Source organism: Narcine bancroftii, chromosome 3 (assembly GCF_036971445.1).
Source record: "Narcine bancroftii isolate sNarBan1 chromosome 3, sNarBan1.hap1, whole genome shotgun sequence".
Lineage (NCBI taxonomy): Eukaryota > Metazoa > Chordata > Chondrichthyes > Torpediniformes > Narcinidae > Narcine > Narcine bancroftii.
In genome coordinates, this window is record NC_091471.1 from 341,831,705 (window position 1) to 341,854,300 (window position 22,596).

General features: G+C 42.0%; 1 protein-coding gene across 6 annotated transcripts in view; it reads left to right on the top strand.

Moving 5' to 3' along the window:
- The window catches only part of dnah9 (dynein, axonemal, heavy chain 9), a 380,785-nt gene that overhangs the window by 3,366 nt on the left and 354,823 nt on the right, over nucleotides 1-22,596 (top strand). For all 6 annotated transcript variants that reach the window (XR_011354703.1, XR_011354704.1, XM_069929513.1 and 3 more), the window contains exons 2-9: nucleotides 3,394-3,508; nucleotides 6,942-7,010; nucleotides 11,323-11,449; nucleotides 12,558-12,810; nucleotides 14,353-14,594; nucleotides 17,314-17,449; nucleotides 18,042-18,238; nucleotides 19,896-20,320. Coding sequence is in view for 4 of the 6 variants with exons in the window: in XM_069929513.1 (XP_069785614.1) it covers nucleotides 3,394-3,508; nucleotides 6,942-7,010; nucleotides 11,323-11,449; nucleotides 12,558-12,810; nucleotides 14,353-14,594; nucleotides 17,314-17,449; nucleotides 18,042-18,238; nucleotides 19,896-20,320 (1,564 nt within the window). In the remaining 2 variants the exon portion in view is untranslated. The remainder of the gene's footprint in view (nucleotides 1-3,393; nucleotides 3,509-6,941; nucleotides 7,011-11,322; nucleotides 11,450-12,557; nucleotides 12,811-14,352; nucleotides 14,595-17,313; nucleotides 17,450-18,041; nucleotides 18,239-19,895; nucleotides 20,321-22,596) is intronic.

Here is a 22,596-nt window from a genome sequence, read left to right on the forward strand (position 1 = left end):
GTCTCCCTAGGCACCTGAATGCAGCTGCTAAGGAGTGGGCTGCTAAGGAGTGGGCTGCTAAGGGGTGGGCTGCTAAGGGGTGGGCTGCTAAGGGGTGGGCTGCTAAGGGGTGGGCTGCTAAGGGGTGGGCTGCTAAGGGGTGGGCTGCTAAGGGGTGGGCTGCTAAGGGGTGGGCTGCTAAGGGGTGGGCTGCTAAGGGGTGGGCTGCTAAGGGGTGGGCTGCTAAGGGGTGGGCTGCTAAGGGGTGGGCTGCTAAGGGGTGGGCTGCTAAGGGGTGGGCTGCTAAGGGGTGGGCTGCTAAGGGGTGGGCTGCTAAGGGGTGGGCTGCTAAGGGGTGGGCTGCTAAGGGGTGGGCTGCTAAGGGGTGGGCTGCTAAGGGGTGGGCTGCTAAGGGGTGGGCTGATAACGTCGCAGTGACGTTGTCAGCCCGAGACGCTTGGAGTGAATTTGGAAGCACAGTGTGCAGGCAGGGGGTGGCCAAGGATTTGACGTATCTCGTTCTGAACACTAAGAAAGGCTGAAACCATCATCAGTGTTTCTCTTCCCTGCTCCGGGTCCGCCATAATCCTGTGTTCCTTCGTCGTGCTTTAAATGATGTCACATCAGTAGGCGGGAGTACAGCTACAGTGGACAGGAGCCAGAGTGCGTTCCGAGGCACCTCCTGTGCAGCTGTTGCTTTCAGGTGGACAGCGCAGCGCTTTCAGGGCTGCCACCTGAACGACGTTTCCAAAGCTCTGCATCCGCATTCTTGGTGGAGAATGCACCTGAAAGAGGCTATTGGAGAGGGTTAAGAGGAGGTTCACGCTGTTGATTCCGGGAATGAAAGGGTTATCACATGAGGAACATTTGAAAGCTCTTGACTTGCACTCATTGGAATCAAGGAGAATGTGGGGAAACTCATTGAAATATTTTGAATGTTGAAATGAATGAACTAGAAAGGTGGTTTCCCATGGTGGGAGAGTCCAGGACAAGAGGACACAACTTCAGGATTAAAGGATGTTTGCTTAGAACAGGGATATGGAGGAATTTCTTTAGTAAGTGGGTGGTAAATCTGTGGAATTTGTTGTGGAGGCCAAGTCATTGAGTGTATTTAAAGGAGAGATTGATAGATTCTGGATTAGCCTATGGGGAGAAGGCAGGGCAGGGGGGCTGAGTGGGAAAATAGATCAGCTCATGATTAAATTGCAGGGCAGTCTTGATGGGCTGAATAGCTTATTTCTGCTCCTTTGTCTTGCGGCCTTGTACCCTTGATACCCAATATTAATATTTTCAAATTATATGCCTTTGGGAAACTAAGCATATTGCATCATGTAAGTGAATCGTGATACTTTCTCCATCTGTCCAACATGGAGAGTAGGTTCAGAGATTGGGGGAGGGAATCCCTTTTACTGCCTTTTTTTTAAGATGTGCTTAAGCTTTCCATTATTGTCTGCTGCCGAGAGATGGATGCTTCTGTGAATATTAATTTTAAATTATTTCAAATCTGATGATGAGTCATCCTAAAATCCAGGAGATCTCATTTATTTCTGACAAACGCAGTCTTTACATCACCCTATGTGGGTGCCTTGGAGTGAATCATGTTATTAAATTCTGTAATAAAGGTTGTATTTGGCAATTTAAAAAAAAGATAAATTAAGGCATGTCCTCATGTTAATCTCCTCCAGGAAGGGGTCGGAAGGAAGAATTACATTAAAAATTAGATTGAGTATGTAGCTACTGGATTCTTGTCTATTGTGTTGAGATATTTCAAACTGGAGTGGTTAGAATGCCTCATTGATTTATGCGGCCTGCTTATCCTTTTTAATTCGTGTTTACAAAAAGATAGGGAGAGAACATCCTGGCAATTCACTGTGCAAGATATGTTTCTTGTAACCTTTCTTTTAGCCTAACCCGACGAGACTGGCTCAGTATACCCCCAGAAACATTTCCAGAAAGTTAATGAATGTTTTTTTACTCCCAACAACAAGAAAAAAAAATGCTGTTATTTTTGAGAGCTATTGCCCTTTATCCAAATTAAAGAGAATATTGTATCATCTGCTAATGGCAGCGCTACCAAAGTGAGAGACGTCCACACAGCGCGAGGGTGAACCAGTAACTGAACCTTATTTTGAATTCCTCGCGCTGCTCGAGGGGAACGCCTACTTCCTGCGAGGGATGCGCTGGCCTCAGTGCGTCACGGAGTCACTGCCTGTCCAGTGGCGCCCAAGCAGGAAGCAGTGCCAACCGCCAGGCAACGCGTGCCATCAACTGCGGGATTCTCCTCGGAAGGGAAGGGGGGGGGTCCGTGCCATCTGGGGCAGCGATTCGGCCCATCTAAATGCATGGTTGCTCAGCCTATTACAATATCCTATTTCGATACAAAAGTACGAGGTGAAGAATAGTGCCCAGCAAACTTCAATATTACATTGGAATTGAATCATAAAAGTTCTACAATATGGAGAAGTTTTTTGAGCAATTGCGTCTCTTTCAAAGTACAAATCATTTCGACTCCTCGCTTTTTCAGAGGTGCAGCTACTCCCTCTGAAAGAGTTTACATTATTCTTTCCAGAAGGACATCATTTACTCTGTATCCACAATCTCATCTGGTTGTGCGTTCTGGGTTATGATCATTTGAGACATATAAATGCTTCATCTCACATTGCTTTTAGTTCTTTTGCAACTCCTGTTGATATCGTGTGATGGAAGCGATCACATTGGTTGTTTAAAATCTACCGTCTGTGACATTTAAATTTATTGCCAATATCTTCTCTGAGGCCTGATGGCCTTTTTCCACTGGCATCCCAGTTAATTGGCCGTGCAGTGTCCTGGGGTAGGAAGCCGTTTCTGCTGTTTCCACTGGCCCACCTTTAACCAGGACACTGACTGCTTTTCCCCTGAACACGCTCATCCACGGGGATTGAATGGAATGGATGGAAGTTGTCCTTTGTCAGCACGCCGGTGTCGGCCGGCGCAAGGGATTTGAGTAAGGGTAGAGGTCGTCAATCCCAGCATGATTTGACACCAGCGTGCTGATTGATTTCTTTTTCCATTGGACCCTTCACTGGTTAATTCCTGGGACAAGGTGCCAGATGAAAAAGGGCTATGTGTTGGAGCTACAGATCCTTTCAACAGAATAATGTGCCAATACTTCAGCTTTGAAATCTGATTGTGGCCATATTGTTGAACCATCTCTTTTACTGATTACATTTGGCAGCTGAAGTGATTTTCTTTTTTTTCTGCTATGTTTATGTGACATAAAACCTTAGAATTCTGCAACTGCCCATAAAAGGCTGTACAACAAACATCATACTCATGAATTACGCTGCTTTATTTTAAGGATTTGTTTTTCATATTTGCAGGAAATATTGTTGGATTATTCACCAGTGAATAAGAACCTGTTTTTTTGATTTGTAGGGAGTCCACCATTGAACAAGAACATGCCAACAGTAGGCGGTGGATTACGCTGGGCTCATGAGTTGAGGGAACGCATTCGAGTTCCATTTAACAACGTCAAACAAGTCACACAGCTGTATGTATCTTGCACAATAGGCATTGTTTGGGAAAGAATTGTCTTTTACCCAAAACATTGTGTCTTTTTCTTCCTCTGGAGCACACATGTCAAACTCTGGCCCGTGGCCCGCGATATAATTATATTTGGCCCGCAAGATCATATCAAAAATGTATTAGAGTGGCCGCTGGCCGCCGCGCCAGTATAGCGCATGCACAGTAACCGCTGTGTCCCAGGGTGAGAGAGAAAGAGAGAGAAAAATCCTGGTCCTAAAAAAGTAGTGGTGGGTGGTTTTATAAACACGCTGTCATGTCCCCCCGCCCACCCCCCCCACCGCAGCGCGGCCTGGCCGGTGTCAGGGGAAGCCAAGGCTGCTTCCCAGCGCCCGGAACCCCAGTGGCACAGCGTTTCTTGGAGCTGCAGATGGAGTCGGGACGCTGGAAGGAAGATTGGGGCTCCACGCCGGGCGATGGGGGCGCCGGCCGCCCTGCGCCTTCCCACCGGACCAGCGGCAGGTGCCCAGAGCACATGTGGAGAGCGAGGCTGGTCGGGCAGGTAGGGTGGAACCCCCCGCCAATTTTGGGAGTGGCGTGGGCTGGATCGAGATTAGCCGCGCTCACCTGCTCCTCCACCACTGACCGGGATCCCAGCGCGGTCCTGAGCGCGGAGACTGCCCTGGAAAGGTCCTGGGACACCGGCATGGAAAGAAGAGCAGGGTCCGTAAACATTACAGATCAGAAACAGGCCCTTCGGCCCTTTGACTCTACCTCGTGAAAACCCAACACTGCAGAAACTCAGCGGGTTAAACCGTATCATTTATCCAGCAGAGAGGTACCTGACAATGTTTGGCCCTTGATCCCCCTCATCAATGTTTGAGCGAAAGTCTGTGGTTCTCGTAAAAACACCAGAAGGGAGAAACTCAGCAGGTCAAAGGGGGTCCGGGAGAAACTCAGCAGGTCAAAGGGGGATCCGGGAGAAACTCAGCAGGTCAAGGGGGAGGGGTCCGGGAGAAACTCAGAAGGTCAAGGGGGATCCGGGAGAAACTCAGCAGGTCAAAGGGGGGTCCGAGAGAAACTCAGCAGGTCAAGGGGGAGGGGTCCGGGAGAAACTCAGAAGGTCAAGGGGAGGGGGTCCGGGAGAAACTCAGCAGGTCAAGGGAGGTCTGGGAGAAACTCAGCAGGTCAAGGGGGGTCCGGGAGAAACTCAGCAGGTCAATGGGGGTCCGGCAGAAACTCAGCAGGTTAAGGGGGGTCCGGGAGAAACTCAGCAGGTCAAAGGGGGTCTGGCAGAAACTCAGGGGGGCCTGACTTCGCCAGGACTGTTGCCCACTCCCCCTCCCTGCCGCAGGCCGAACCGCGACTCACGGTGACGGGGCCGCTGATCCGCCGAGATGCCGCCCTGCAGCGAGAGCCGATGCCCCCGCACTGTCGTTGTCCAACCCGTTCTCCCGCAAACCCCGCCCTCCCACACACAGGCCTGAGTAAAGCTTATGAACTTTAATCTCAGGATAAAACGATCTTCCAATAGTTTCATGTCACAGTGATGAATATATTCCTGGTTAAACATGGTCCTGCACCTGGATACAAGCTCATTAGGCATAAAGCTTGAAAAGTGTGTAAATCAAAGGATATCTGTACCAATAGAAAAAGGGCATGGCAAATAACCCTGCTAGAGTTCATGCCCACAATCAGTCACCCATTTGATTGTTTCAGGAATCATGTTATTCTCCCACATTCTCAATAGCCCTCAGATTTTACTATTCGACAGCACACTAGCAACATTTGACAAATGCTCTATAGAGAAATATTATTTATTGAATATTTTATTTCTCATTTGTTAATGCTTCTGGAAAGAGTTTATCCAAAACTATTATTAAACATTTATTTTAATAAGAAAAAGTTTAACATTACATATGTTGAAAGAAGAGAAAACATGCAGATGTTGTTGAAAATTTTCAATAAATATTTAGTTCAGCCCTCGGCTTAGTCCAAGTTTTTAATTTTGGCCCTCTGTGAATTTGAGTTTGACACCCCTGCTCTAGAGTGTTAGCATGAAAAAGTGACTAGGATCTGAAAAACCAGAAGAGAGGGGGTCTGATTTTTATATATATATATGGGGGGGGGGGGGTTTGGTTTGCATTTCGAATCATTGAAGCCAATCATTTGGGCTTGATATTACGTGGTTTCCTGGTCTGAAGTTTCAGCAAGGTCTATATGGCTGAGATTGCAGTTTTGCTTTGGGGGCGTGGGTCCAAGCTGAACAGAAGTAGGATGCGTTTCCTCAGGGAATTCATGTTGAATAATGAATCATCCTTGACCTGCTCATACACAAGTAGGTATTATTTCAGTCGACACCTGGCAGGTTACCCAGAATCTCTCTCGTTGTGGCTGATCATTATTCCAAACTTCCAGCTCTATCAAACTCTATAGTGTGTTGAATTATCCAAGAAGAGCTGTACAGTTGGTGTAACAGTTAGAGCAATGTCTTTACAGCACCAGCGATTGGGACTGGACTGGGATTCAAATCCCGTGCTCTCTGTGTCTGTTTGGGTTATCTCCGGGGGCTCCTGTTTCCTCCCACCATTCAAAACGTACCAGGGGTGTAGCTTAATGGGGTGCAAACTGGGAGGCAAGGACTTGTGGGCTGAAATGGTCTGTTACCATGTTGTATGTCTAAATTTAAAAATTTAAAAAAAAAACCTAATATGTTTCCATCTCTTCAGATGGCCATTAAAATATGGCTTCTCAGTTTTAAAACCAGTATATCTATTTTGATCAGCCCCTTCAGATACCGTAACTTGAGCCCATTATGTGTTTTTGATAGTTGAAGAGGAATTCATTCTCAAAGGGAACAAATTAATATTTTAAGAAGAATAAAAAAAGACATTTTAATAGGAACCAAATGTCTTGCTAGTTTCAAAAGCCAGGATGAGCAGTTATCCTGAACTCTTGTCATGAATTCAACGTTCTTTTCTACATGTGTGCGCAAAAGGTCTGTAACATTTGCCTTTGAGTTGGCCGTTGGACTCGTGGTCCTTTTGGATGTGAAGCACTTTGAGAAGTTTCTGAGCAATGTGATTGTAGAATTTAAATGTAATATTCTTCCCTTTCCCCCCTCCACCCCCCTCCCACCACCACATGGGAACTAAAATCATCCGTTATGCCAATTGAGGGTTTTATCCATTGCCACGAAATGTGGTAAATCCCTTCAAATAAGGTGCAAGGCATTTGTCTCCAATCACCGCTGTTGGTGATTACAAAACTGAATGAAAGAAGATTGGCTGGCACAAATCTGTCGATGTTGATCAATCTTAAAATCTTTTAAGGTTCCTTTGCATGTTATCATTTGAAGTATTCTGAGTCTAAAGATGCAGGACAACATTCTCTACAGTCTGAAAGCACCCAACTAATGTGTGAATGTTAGTCACCAATAAAATAAACTTAAATTTCCACAGGCGACTGGACTCCTCAGAAGGTAAAAGAATGATTCAGATATATGAAGAGATGATGGGCCTTTTGGATCAGTGAGTAATGATGCTCATTATCAAACCTGTTTTGAAGAATTTTCATAGTTTGCAGATATCTGATGTACAGAATTGAACCTAATTCGCACCCATCCCATCAACTATCTCCTCATACTGTACACCTCACTACCACTCACCCTCAGACCAAAGGCAATTCATGTGGATCATACTGTAACTGGCAGAAAAGTTGCCAGAAAAATAAAACCATTTGTATGAATATGTGCAAATCTTTGTCTGTAGTTATAGTGGACAAAATCAATAGGTTTCGTTGTCAAGTGGTGCAGGAATACAATGTTTGGGGAAAAAAATACAAGTGGACTCCATAATGGCAGAACTTTAATTTGAATATGGATGAACTGAATTAGGTTTTGCACATCTCTTCATTTGTTCATAAAGAAACATTGATGTGAAAGCATTAGGGCGAAAGGGAAGATTGCATCTTGAAAGTATTTGGCCAAGTCATTCCATGAAGTCAATCGATCTGTGCCTTGTTTGCACTTAAGAGCTGAGTTATAATTTTGGTTTTTCTGTGACTTTTGTGAAAGCTTGATGGATCTTTGAAGCCAGCATGCATTCTCTGTTCCCTCTCGTTTAATGACCCTTTCAAAGCATTGTATTGATCATATTTTGATTTGGTCATCAGTCGTTTTCGACTGTTGTTCAGGTCTGATGAGGTGAAAGACATGGTGACCATTGAACGTTTTGATGCAGTGTGATAATTTGAGAGCTCCTGCTGTAATATAGCCATATGTTATCCTTACAAAATGCTGTAACTGCATTTTATAACAATTCACTCTGTGTGCACTAAGAAAATGTAATGTTTTGCATTTTAAATGGCGAATGTCTGCTATAAATCACACAGATGAACCAAATTTAAAATCTAATCCTTGTTAATTAATTGCAATGTCCGTAGCAAGCATTCAGCACGTAATCCACAATTTACTTGATATTTCATTTGCTTTAATCAAACTTCTGCAAATGTATTCCCCAATGGTTTAATTCCTTCATTCACCAAAGTACCATAGAATTGGCTTGGTTTCTTCCAATGCAATCTTGATTGACAATCAGGAGTGAACATGGATGGCTCAAACTTTATAAAAAAAAAACATATTTTCTTTTCATTTTTAAATCATAATTGGATTGGATCGGCATACCCAGATTGGAAATCTCTTTTAAATGGTGCAAAAACAGTGTTGTGGATCAGCCAATTCCTGTCTGTGAAAGGTCGAGATCTTCGAGTGTCAGGCCATTGTAAAATCTTGACGAATCTTCCTGTGTGAAATGGTGCTGAAAATGATGTTCGTCGTTTTGGTGCAGCAGTCCAATTGATCTATTTGTTGCTGTTATTTAACTTCTTTGGTGTGATGGCTGCAGCCTTCTCTTTAAGTAATGTACAGCAAAACAAGTAGCTTGTCTAGCTACAAATGAACATTGGTACTAAATGAAAGGATGTTGTGGAAGAAGATTGGTAGAGTGCTTCCATCGACTGAGAGGTTGGAGCCTGGACAAGCAGGTGAATAATAGCGTCCGCAGGAGGTGTGCACGGGGCCTTCAGACTCCTGGAGCAATAGCCAAATGGTCCTGGCAAGAAGTTATCAGGAATATTTTTAAGGTGCAATCTATGAATGTCTCAAAGGAGATAAATGTTGTTGCTGCCCTGCATGCTCCTTGAATACTGTATGGATTTTGGGTGACCTCTCTGATGTAACAGCCAACAACAAAGTATGGGATGTTTCAGAAAGTGGCATCCTGGAATGCTCCAAGGTCTGGAAATGGAGAGGGACTGTGATTTTTATGGTAGCATGAGGCTTGTCAACATTCACCATCAATTTAGCAATTTGTCCCCAAAACTGACCTCAGTGAGTTAAGCATGATCTGCATTTCCAATAGATTACTCTTTCTCCACTTGCTTTTGCCTTTTTGTTCATTTTCTCGTGTTTGCTTGCCATACACTTGCAGTTGCAATCCAGATTCCACGTTAGTAGAATGTGAATCCATGTGTCAATGCCCTGATATTGCTCAATGTTCCAGTAGCATATTGCAGAGGTGGTTTCAGATACAAACTTCAGGAATGAGCATTGAAATTCAGGTTGTGATTGAGAGATCTTATTTTGGTGCTAATGTTGGTGCAATATTCAGAGTCCACTGAAAGAACTGCAAACAGCTGCAGGTGTTTGAATATCTACTCATCTCCCACTGCAGCCACATTTTTTTTCTTGGATAGAAATTAATGGGCCTGAATTTCCAGTTTTCCAAGGGGGAAAATAGATGGTCTTTTTTGTACAGAATGAAGTAGATGGATCATGTATGTTGAGATGCAATGAGGCAAATAATGCAGGAAGATTTCTGGTAGAACTGCAGACGTGCTTAGTTTTGCTGGGAGTGAAACATTAAAGTCTGCAGATGCTGTGATGGTAGTAAAACACACACTGAAATGCTGGAGGAGCTCTGACGGTCTCACAGCATCTACAGAAAGAAAATGTACATTGCTGATGTTTTGGGCCTGAGCCCTTCTTCAAGGAATAAGCAAAGAACAGGAAGGTGTAAGAATTAAGAGACTGAAGGCCGGCTGGGGGAGGAGTCCAGAACAATGAAAGGTGTTAATTGGATATGATAAGAGGAGGGGTGAGAATTGATTTTGGCTCTGTGAAAGGAGACAAAGGGAAAAGGGAGACAGAGCTGGGAGAAAGGCAACAGAGCAAAGAACACTCCGAGATTTCTGAGAAGTATGCCTCAAAAGAATCCTACCGCCAGCATGTGGCAATCTTGGAGCTGACTGCTAATTGGTACAACAAGGTCCTGAATTCTCTCCTTGGGGTGCAATTTCCACTCAGAGAAGAGCAAGTACAACAGATAGACTCCAAGATGATAGAGGGAAGAATTATTGCACTGGAAGAATAAAGGTACTAAGTTAATTTTCACTTAACTTGCACTACTTATGATACATGACATGAAGGACTTAATGCTGTGTATATTCTTCCTTTGTCTTCCCCCTGTGGTCTTTCCCCCAGCTCTGTCTGCCTTCCCCCCCCCCCCTCTCTCCTTTCACAGAGCCAAAATCAATTTTCACCCCTCCTCTTGTCATATCCATTTAATACTGTTTGTTGGTCTGGACTCTTCCCCAACCAGCCATCAGTCTCTTTATTCTTGCCTGTTCCTTTTCTTTGCTTATTGCTTGAAGGGCTTGGGCTCGAAATGTTGGTAACATACCTTTACCTGCTGAAGATGTTACGAGTCCGGCTGAGTTCTTCCAACATTTCTGTGTGCTTTTAGTTGCACTGGGTATCAGAGTAAAATATATATAATTGCATTTGTGATGTCACCACACTGTAATTAGAACACATCATATGTCCATCCAAGTTACAATAAAGGAAAGAAAGTAGTTGTAATAGATGCTTCAGCTGATTGGATTATCAGAAGAATTGTGAAGTGCTTTATTTTTAAAATTTAGACCAGAAGATTTCGGAGCAGAATTAGGCTATTCAGCCCATTGAGTCTGTCCTCTGTTCAAATCATGGATGATCCATTTTTCTTTTTAACCCCTTTTTCCTGCATACTCCTCATAATCTTTGAGCCCATCAACCTCTCAATGATTTGGTCTTCACAGCTGTCTGTGGCAACACATTCCTCAGATTTCTCTAAACCTCAGGCTGAAGTAATTTCTCTTTTTATTTTCAAAAGGGATGCTGTGCCCTCTGGTCTTGGAGTCTCGCATTTTATTTATAGATAACATTGGGAATAGAAGCTATTCATTTGTGCTGGTGACCGTTATTTAACACATGTCCACTAGCTTTTCTTTTGTTTGGGAAATTAAAAGATCATTTGATACATTGATCATTACATGTGAGCTTGGTTACAGTTTAGTTTTCCCATTTTTCAGTGCTGTTCGAAAAATTGGATGTACAAAATCTATTGTATATTCAGGTACTCCCTGACATACATCCGTGTTCCGTTCTGGATGACCGGTTGTATCTCGGAATTGACACATGTCAGAATTCCACACTTGTAAGTCGGCTTTCTGGGGTCTGTAGGCTTGGCACAGCCATCGTGATTCCTGTGCACATGCAGGCTATGGACCCCAGGACACCAACTAATAAGGTAAATACGCACATTTTGGCTCTTACATGCACTGTATCCCTGTTAAAGTTTGTCAAATACAATATAAAATGCATAAATGTGATATTTTAAAAAAAAATTGGTCATGTGTGCAAATGGTCATAGGTCACAAGTCAGCAAGTGCCTGTAGTACTTCAGAGAAGTCTTCAACCCACATTTACTTGCTCTTATTCTTGAACTCCTTCAATCATACCAGGTATGAAGCAAAACTGTATTTAGAATGGACCAAGACTGTATCAGAAAAATCTCAATTTAACCTCACTCAACCTCTCCTCAAACGAGACCCAGAAACTCAACTAATATCAGTGAATTTTGAGCCACAGGTAAGTTATTCCATGAAAATTAGGTGTTGCTGCTACAGTGTATGAGTGTTTGCGTGCCAATTACTTTACCATGTTTGATTGAATACTGTATCTGATGCTTTGCATTATTGTTCCTTGTGCTTTGCATCTAGTAAAAGGCAAATGACTGGCATTTGCCCTAAGGAATTGCAGCCCATGAAAGATGATGATTTGACTTCCTGCATTTTGAGTTTGCATTTGAATTAAGGATCCAATGTGGCTTTTTGCAATAATTTTGGATATTATTGTGAGAATCTAAATCAATAAGGCAGAATAGTTTATTAGATAATTTGCCTGCCTGGCCTTGTTCAATCTATGAAACTTCTGGGCTGCACACAGTACTACAAGTGTAATCTCACCAAAGTTTTATAATGTCACCCTGTCAACTGCATGCTCAATGTCCCTACCAATGGAAGCAAACATGTCAAAAACCTTTTCGACCACCTTCGCTACTTACAATGTCATTTTCAGGAAACCATGGACCTGCATCCTTGGCCCTCTTCTTGGCTCTCTCGGGCCCCACCATTTGCTGTGCAAATCCTGTTCTGATTTAATTCATCCAAGTGCCTTGCCTCATTTATCTGTTAAAATTTCTTTGCTTTGTCCCACTTTCCCAGTGCACTCAGATCCTCTAATATTAAACAACTTTCTACATTGTCCGCTATATCACTGATTTTCATGACAGGTGCAAACTTGCCAACTATGTTAACTGCATTTTCTTCCAAGTTGTTAATACAGATGCCAAATAATCCATGTGGCACAGCATTAATCACAAACTTTCAATCCGATAAACAGCCCTCCACTACCACTGTCACCTTTCTTTCTCCTCCTCCTCTCCTCTTTCTTCCCCTCCCCCTGGAGATGGGCACATGAGCACTAATAATTTATGGTTCATCTACTGACAAGTGCGACCAGGTTTAAGTTAGAGTCTGAAACTATTGCACCCTACTGTTTAAAAATAATGTGGTTATTGATGAATTGATGTGATACAACCCTCTTTCAGACGTGTTCTAAACTGAATTATCCATGAACAAAAACTCAAGAGGGATGCTTTATTTGCCTCATATTGATTGTTCTGTGTAATTTGCAGCTTGTCTCCGTATTACGAGAGGTTAAATACTTAAAGTCACAGCACACTGAGATTCCTGAAACTGCAGCGGAAATATATGCCTCGAAAGAATCTTACCGCCAGTATGTGGCAACCTTGGAGCTGACTGCTAATTGGTACAACAAAGTCCTGAAGTCTGTCCTTGGGGTGGAATTTCCTCTCATCGAGGAGCAGGTACAACAGATAGACTCCAAGATGAAGGAGGCAGAAGAATTATTGCACTGGAAGAATGAAGGTAATAAATGAATTTGCTCTTAATTTGCAGGACTAGTGATATGGAAACACGACATGAAGGACGTAATGCTTTGCTGCATCAAATTTGTAGTTGATAATGGAAACAACTTTTTACATATATAAGTTTTTTAAAGTTTTTAAAAATTGAAGTAATTTATCACAATTGGATAAACAAGGACTGGGCATAGAAACATAGCGAAATAGATGCAGGAGTAGGTCATTCAAGCCTACACTGCCTTTCAATATGATCATGGCTGATCAGTACCCGGTTCCTGCCTTCTCCCCATACCCCCTGATCCCCTTAGCCACAAGGGCCAAATCTAACCTACTCTTAAATATTGACAAGGAACCGGCCTCAACTACTTCCTGTGGAAAATAATTCCACAGATCCACCACCCTCTGAGAGAAGAAATTTTTCCTCATCTCACTCCTAAAAAACTTTCCCCATATCCTTAAACGGTGATCCCTGGTTCTGGTTTTTCCCAGCATTGGAAACAACCTTCCTGTGTCTAGTCTGTCTAATCCCTTAAGAATTTTATATGTTCCTATAAGATCTCCCCTCAATCTTCTAAATTCCAGAGAATACAAGTCTAGTCTATCCAACCTTTCATATATGTGAGTCCTTCCATCCCCGGAATCAGCCTAGTGAACCTTCTCTGCACCCCCTCCAAGGCAAGGATGTCCTTCCTCAGATAAGGCAACAAAAACTGCACGCAGTACCCCAGGTGTGGTCTCACCAAGGCCCTGTACAGCTGCAGCAGGATCTCCCTACTCCTGGACTCAAATCCTCTCGCTATGAACGCCAACATACCATTCACCCTCCTCACCGCCTGCTGCACCTGCGCGCCCACTTTCAATGACTGATGCACAGCAACACCCAAGTCTCGCTGCATCTCCCCTTTTCCTAAACTGATACCATTTAGATAATAGTCCTCTTTCCTGTCCTGACCTCCAAAGTGGACAGCCTCGCATTTATCCACATTATATTGCATCTGTCACATCTTGGCCGACTCGCCTATCTTGTCCAAATCACCCTGCACCCTCCTAGCGTCCTCAACACAGTCAACCCCGTGACCCGACTCCGTGTTGTCAGCAAATAGGAATTGTGTAACTTTATTGAGATCGTTTTGCTTTAAATTGAAAATGATAATTACTTATCATTTAATTATGGAGAGTTCCCATGAAAATTGTTTAATTATTTGAATTATTTTCTTTGTTAGATTTAATGAGCAGTTTCTTATATCCCTTCAGAACCTTGTCATCATATTCTTTTGCTCTGTTTAAAAGCATGTTCATGTTCATTCCCTTTACCAACCTCCAATAAGATTAACAACTATTCATTGAAATCAGTCAAGAACTTGCCAGAGCTTGACCATGGCATGCTAAGAGATTAATGTTAAATTCTAAAACAGGTGAAAAAAAACCATGTTATGTGAAATGGTAATTAATTACTTAATAGAAGGCAATCAAGATAAATGGAAAGTCTTTGCTCAAGACACCTGTTAAATAATGTTGTGTTAGAATCTCCTTGTGCTTCATATAGGTATCTGGGATTATATTCAAACGCTTCGGGATATGGTCCAAGATTTGGAGGGGCGAATGCAGAAAACAAAAGACAACGTGGGTGCCATGCAGGATATAATGAAGATGTGGGTATCTCCTGTCTTTGAAAGAAAAGAAGGGAAAAAGGATGCACTCCTCAGTCTGGATGACAAGATTGAAAGGCTTGAGAAACGCTACAATTTTATTGGGCAAACTGGTGAACAAATACACTTGTTACTGAAGGTATGGTCATTGGAATTCTAACCTTGAAGGTTCAATAGAATGCACAGCTTTCTAGCCCAGGTACAGGACTGTTTAGCCTTGTGAAAATTATTAAGGATGCAGATTAGCGTATTGGTTAGCTCAATGTTTTTATAGCCACGTGGGTTTGAACCTTGTGCTGTCTGTAACGAGTTTGTACATTATCCCCCCTTCTGGTGCTTTCCCTCTGGGTGTTTTGATTTCTTCCCACGTTCCAAAGACAAACATGGTTAGGAAGTTAATTGGTTAAATGGATGTATTTGGACAGCATAGGCTTTTGGCCCAGAAGGGCCTGTTAGTGTGCTATATGTATAAATTAAGTATATTGTGGCAATGCTATTTGAAGACAAATTGGATGTGATTTGGCAATATCAAGATCAGCCAAGCCCGCTGATAGCGTAGCTTTGGATAGCTAAAACCGATATGAAGTCTGTAATTCATATTTAACTATTCTCCATTCTTTGAATTGGAAGAATTTGTATGGAAAATAATAGCAATTAAAGTGAAACACAACTTTCAAATAGGTTTTAGGTTTGCTCATGACGTCCATGTCCCAAGAATGCATGTTGAAAGGTGAGTACACAACCTTTAAATGATGCATTCACTATTAATATTTCATGAACGAGACTGATGTTCTCACCAATCATTCAAGCGACCTTGATTACTCATGACCTATATTCAAAAATCATTAAATTACTGTCAATTAGAAATGTAAATATACAATGAGATCAAAAGAAAACCTGGGTAAAATTGAATTTTTATTGGAGATTGGTAACTCCTTTCAAATGTTCGGATCCACATTAGATTACTTAACAAGATGAAAGTCCCTCACCACAGGATATTATGGAATAGCCTGAACTCAGTGACAGGGCAAGGATGGAAACAAGGGGTCAGATGCATTTTCATCCACATTCCAGCGTGATCCATTCAGTATGTTTGGGACAGTCTGTACTGCATCAAAACAATGGCTCTTGGCAGAATCATCATCTAACAATCAGCTCGATCTGGCCCAATGAACGAGTTTTTCTGATAGATAATGTTCGTCATGTCCATGTAAAATCTGGTGTCTGTGTTAAATGTGAAGGGAGCAGCTTTCTTGATGGAGAATTGGATCCATTTTTATTTAAAGGTCAGCTCAGTTCTAACCTATGTGTTATCTGGGAGAGCTTCCTCCAGGTACTGCATTCCTACGACATACCAGAAGTGCTGGTAGATTTAATGAGGGGATGCTGTAAATTTGACATAATGAAAGGAAGTGATAGAAGAATCTGAGGAGTTGTTGGGCCTATGAGGGAGAATAACTTGCAAGGAAAGAGAGGACTGATTGGATTACTATTTTGTGTGCCAGCATGATAATGATGGGCTGAATGGCTTCATAAATAATGGAAACCGAAAATGTTGGAAACACTCAGCAGGTCAGACAGCTTCTGTGGAAGAGATTTCATACCTGAGACTTTTTGTCAAAACTGGGAAAGAGTAAAGCAAGTATATAATAAAGTTGAACCTTTAGAAATTGTAAAATTTAACAGCTTATTATGAAGTGTGACCTTTAAAGCTATTGACTGAGCAGTTGAAAAATAGGATCAAATAACTTTTATTCAGGCAGGCAAGTGATGGATTTTGCAATTTTCCACTTGTCCCAACAGCATTACTTCTTTTAATTCCTGGTTATCAAGATTCAAGATTCCTTTATCGTCATGTAGTAGTATAGAACAAGTAATATTGCACAAAGTTGTCTTCTGCCTGCAGTAAGGCAGACAAAGAATTGCCATTAGAGTCACCCAGCTTCCCTTATGTTACAAGGCAAAGAGAAACAGAGTAGAGCCACTTCAGAGTTGTTAGGTGTCGATGGATTTACCTCCAGTGCTTCTGCAGACACACACACTCCTTTTTATTTATTGCCAACCTGAGTTTCAAATCCAAACCTCTGACCTGATCAGGAGGTCTTCAGCACCTGAGGCCCTTCAGATGTCCTTGCCCTCATAACCCTCCGAAACTGGTTGCCATGAGCCAGTTTGTTTTGGATTCCCAACCATGCCATGTCTCTCTGTAACAAGGTGATGTTGTATTTGGAAGAATATCGGGTTCAGTGGGTTCACAAATCACAGGTAACTTTAATGAACACACTGGAGACAAATGGGAGTACGTCAAACGATACTCAATTACTATATTACTAAACAACTATATAGACATTCACATCAGATCCAGGTTGGACTCCAAAACCTAAATGCTCACACATATATACACATTCAACAGACAGAGACTTTCATACACTTCCAGTTCCCTGTACCAATGGGGGTGCAGCTCTCTGTCAGCACTGATCTATTGCAGTACTGTGGCTCTGTTTTAGTGTAGTGCACTTCTTGCGCGTGACAGTACTTCCAGTGACGTGGCATAGAGAGATGTCCTCGTCTTGGACTACAAGGCAGAGAGAGAGAATGTGCTATGCATTGATGTTGTATACAGTTCTGATCGACTGCCTACAACTTCTAAATAAGTTTCAGATAGGGAGGACACATGACCACCTACAATCCACAATATCCATACAGGCAGGGAGGCCACGTGTTTCTCCGTGATCCACATATAATAGCAGTCCTGTGTCTCCGCACTCCCAGGTCCTCACCAGTGGCAGCGCTGACATGTTTTTAATTTTTGGCTCGTGTGTCTTATTTGTGTAACTAACGTTTTTATAAATCATCAGGAAAATCTGAATCTTTTCCAAGCTGATGCAACCTCAAGTGTTTGGAGGATGTATGTGGACTATATTGATGAAATGGTCGTCGATGGGTTTTTCAAGGCAATTGAAGCTTCTTTGAACTATCTCATAGACAATACTGGTAAGAATCATGTATGATAACATCCTTAATTTTCTGTGTCACAAGAGAGGAAATGTTTATTGTTTTGGTTGAGTAGCTTTCATTATTGTCATCATGTTTTAGTCTTGCATCATGGAAACAGGCTATTTGATCCATGGGGTGGACACTAATTATCAAGCATTCAATTATGTGAATCCTACACCAATACTATTTTAGATTCAACCCCTACATACCTTTAAACACTTAGCAATTTCCAACACTCAGAGCAATTTACAGTGGATGACAGAGTTACGATCTGGTGGGACCATCAGATAGCAGGGACCTTGGGAGGATTTATATTCAGACGTAAAGTGCGAGTCCCATTTTAGGGTTATAACATTTAGTTTCCTTTATTATCATCTGACAACCAAAATGTTGGGTGATCAAAAGTGGCAGGAAGGTCTAGATCTTCCAAAAGCACTTGGATACTCTTGAAATATTGGAAGAAAAAAAATGAGTGGTTCCATAATGTGGGTGTCCTTTCTTATTCACCAGTGGAAATATTATGGAAATCTTTTTAAGCTCTCATTTTTCATGGAGATCACAGAGGTTGCCTCTCTTGTTTTTTCAACAGAACCTAAAGCCGGATTTGCACCACTGTTCGAAGCCCAGTTAGATCTAGTCTCTCCAGATTTGGTCTTCCACCCATCGTTGGAGATGGGCACGAATGACAGTTTCTATGACCTGGTCAACGAATTGATTGACGACGTTTTCAAGATTTCATCTTTGGTACCCAGGTTGGCAGAACATGCCAGCTTTCCTCACTATCAGGTAAGCTTCTCTGCCAACTGGGTGATTAATAACTGAAGAGCTGACAGTAAATCGCCAACTTTATCCTAACTCCCCAGATAGGAAATTCAACATTTTAGGACTCATGCCAGATGTGCAGGCCAACTTCAATAGAGAGTCCTCATTGGGCCAGATTAAAGTTTCTCTCTTGAATTGTGTTTTTTTTTTCAAATTCTTCGTTCTACTTTGTCTAAAACAGTGGTTCTCAAACTTTTTCTTTCCACTCACATACTACCTTCAGTAATCCCTATGCCATCAGTGCTCTATGACTAGTAAGGGATTGCTTAAGGTGGTCTGTGGGTGGGAAGGGAAGGTTGAGAATCACTGCTTTAGACCCAATTGTTAATGAAATATTTTGCTTGAGAAAAATTGTCATTGGCCCATTTCCTTTGGCGTTCTGAAATGGTGCACATAACGAGTCAATGAGGTACGATTAAAACAATGGTTCTCAAACTTTTTCTTTCCACCCACAGACCACCTTAAGCAATCCCTTACTAATCACAGAGCATGTATGGGATAGGAATTACTTAAGGTGGTCTGTGAGTGGAAAGAAAAACATTGAGAACCACTGATCTAAAAACAATACATTCAAGAGATGGAAAATATAATTTTCATTTCCATCATGATTTCCATCATGAAAACATGATATGAAATTCCTTATGAATTTGAAGTCAAAATGGAGAAAAATTGGTAACTTCCAAGACTTTGTGGGTCTTTTTGAATTAATTGGTACATTTTAATCTGATAATTGCAGAACAACAAAACTGTGTCAGAAGGAGAAAGTATTTCTAATCGACCTTAATTTGATTTAGGTGAAGTTCAGCTCTTGTCCCCATTGTTGTGCGAAGATTTCAGTGAAAACTATCATTGGAGAGGATATGTCTCCAAGGTGCTTTAATTGTCAAGGAGATGTGCACAATATTCCCTCTAATGTTTAGTAGTCAGCGTGTGCCAAAATCTTAAATTGTGCACATTTTTTTCCTGTGAAAAAAGTATATCACTGAAGGCTTGTGCAAGTGTAAACTTGAAATTGTTTCAAGATAATTTTGGCACCGCCTATCCCTCATGGCGAATAAAACTGCATGGGCATGTTTTAATATAACACAGGTATGATTGTATTCTACGAAGTAACATTTTTAGATAAGATTTTATTCAATATTTTGAACTCCATAGCTAACCTTTTGTCCGCATATTAATTTCCTTTGTGCGCTGGTTGCAAGGCGTGTGTGCACATGGGCACAGCTCGGAGGGAACGGGGGTTGCACATGATGGAGAAGGGCCCTTCAGCCCAGCACATCCATCCTGACATTTTTGGGTAATTTACACAAATTGGATTTGCTTGAATTAGGACCATCGCCTTCTCTGCCTGCTTTAAGTTCTGTCTAAATGCCTCTTGATGGTATCTGATTCCACCACCTCCTCTGGTGGAGCGTTCCAGATAATCAACCCTGATCTGTGTTTCAAAAAAAAACCCCTTCAATTTCCATTTAATTCTTCTATTTGGCACATCAAAACCATCCCTCTTATTTTAAATACCCTCATCATGAAACTCTGGCTGCCTTGTTCTAACTGCTGCATTTTCTATGTATCTTGTTTCTCGTATCTTATTTGCTGCTATTTTCTCATGATCTTGTTTCAGGCTGATATGGAAGACATGGCTGACCTGGCAGATATGCGACAGCATCTGATAGATAATGTTCAGAACATAATGGCAAAATGCTGCCAGTATCGAAACTCTTTTGACCAGTATGCTTTCCTTTGGGTTGACGACCGAAAGGAATTTATGCGCCAGTTCCTTCTGTATGGGCACATTCTCACTGCTGAGGAAATTGAGGCTCATACAGAAGATGGTGTTCCAGAGAGCCCCCCATCACTCCAGCAGTACAAGGAACAGATGGACTCCTATGAAAAGATCTACGATGAGGTGAACTCTCTGGAGCCGATCGTCATTTTTGACAGCTGGATGCAAATTGATGGCAGGCCTTTCAAGTCTGCCTTGTTGAATACCATCAAGAAGTGGAGCCTCGTATTCAAACAGCACTTGAATGACCATGTTACACACAGGTAAGATGCTGTTTGATTGGAGAGGGTGCAGAGGAGTTTCACCAGGATGTTTCCTGGGATGCAGCATTTCAATTATGAGGAGAGTTTTGGTCTGTTTTCTTCCCTTGAGTGGCAGAGGTTAAAAAGGAAATGAGGGTATAATACAGTAGACTGAAAGAACTGGGATACAGCAGAGAAATAAACCTTTGATTTGGCATATCCATGGCAACCAGCAAGGGCTCTCTGGCTTCTTATCCTGAACCTTTTCAGCCTCTTACTGTGGGGGTGGGGGGGGGGAGTTTTCTGTCATCCATTCTTTCCATCCTCCTCATAATTCTGTAAATCAATTCAAGATCCACCATTAGTCAGCTCCCAGAAAATCAAACCCAGTCTGTTACCTGGGAATATCCTGGTAAACTCATCTGACCTCTCTCTCTCTAGTCACATCCTTGTAGTCACATCATGGCATCCAGCTGCAGTCAAACTGATGCTTTATCAATGTGCACTGCAATCTCTTGTATTCATTGCCACGGCTAATTAAGGCTGGAATCTCCTATGACTTTTTCACTACCTAATCTACCGCATCCAGGGGTTCTTGGACAAATATGATTAGAGTCTCTCAGAACTCTCAAGAGCCCCAATATTCATTGAGTACATCCTTCCCCAGAGTACGTTTACTCACACTTGGGAGGATTAACTTTCTTTTGCAGTTGCATTGCCCGCCCATCTTGTGAATTGATCAATTTCATCCTTGATTGATAACGTCTTCCTCACCAGTTTCCACATTATCTGCAAGTTAATTAATTGTTGATAAATATCCAAATTGTAAATATAACAATGCAGATCTCCTCACCAATCCTGTGTGACAGCCCTCTACCATCCGCTTCGGACTCCTATTCCAAAGTCAACTTTGCCAATTTGCCTTTGATATTTTTATGATTTCTAACTATAACAGGCATTGGACAAGCCTTATTGAAATCCTTGGAGACTACAACAATCACACAACTCTCATTAATAGTGTTTTTTTAAAATCTATTTAAAAAAAAATCAGTCTAATTGATCAGACAGGATCTTCCCTTAACAAAGCCACAATGAATCTGTTGGATTCATCCTTGCTTTTCCTCCAAGAACTTCCCTAGATTTAGTTTCAACCCACAGACTTGCAATTGCTGTCCTCTTTGGAGTCAAGATACCACTCCAATTACCTGATTTCTTACCAGTGGCTTATAAAGATTGGAAAACCATGTCAGGTCTCCATTGATCACTGCTCCTATCTGCTGAAGCAGCCTTGGATGCATCTTGTCTGGTTCACAAAGTGATGGCTCACCAAATAACTGTGAAAGAGAGGCAGGCTTCAATGAAGGCAATGTTTGGGCCCCTTAATCAAACAATAGAACATCTGAAGACACGAGTAGGCATTACCCAGAGAACTGCACAAGAGCTGGGAGCCAATGGTTTATTCCAACTCTGCAGATGGAATGTTCCAACTTTCAAATGAATTCTGACTAGGACCTTGTACATTTTAGATGAACGGGAACAAAAACTGAAAACAATCTGGAGCTGCTGAGTTCCTCCTGCAGATTTATTTCTTGCTTCATGTTCCATTGTTTGTGGTCCCTAATGGGTCACTAGCAAAACATCTCATACACGCATGAGGTAAGGGGGGGGGATTCGCTGTTGAAAAATGTAAAATTAGGGACCACGCTGGAAAAATTGAAGAGAATATTTCAAGTGAGCATCCATTTGAGAGTACTTTGCAAAACTCTACTCCCTGTATTCTAAAAATAGAAGTAAGTGCTAGATAAAGTGCAAGAATGTTTGCACCTGGACAGGATTGCAACTATTAGATAAGGCACGAATGGATTTGCATTTATTCTTTAAGATATCAGGATAATCTGGTTATGAAGACCTTAAAATCTTCAAAATGAAAGCAGATGATGCACAAGAGAAAGGGAATGGAAATATCATGAGATGGTTTCTTGTGGTTTATGAATACCACCGTAGATTAGTTAACTGCAAGGTTCAGGAACAGCTGCAACCACTCCACTGTCAGACTCCTTAACGACAAACTCAATCGGGGACTGTTGCTTTTTCCCTTGACTTTTTTTTTCTCTTTATCGTGCACTCAGTTTGTTTACATTTCCTTATTTGTTCACATCTGTACATTGAACACAGCTTTTTTTGCACAACCAATAAGTGGTAATTCTGCCTTGGCTGAAGGACAAAAAGAATCTCTGGGTTGGATGGTGATGTCACTGACAATACATTTGAAATTTGAATCTAACCCATATGACCTT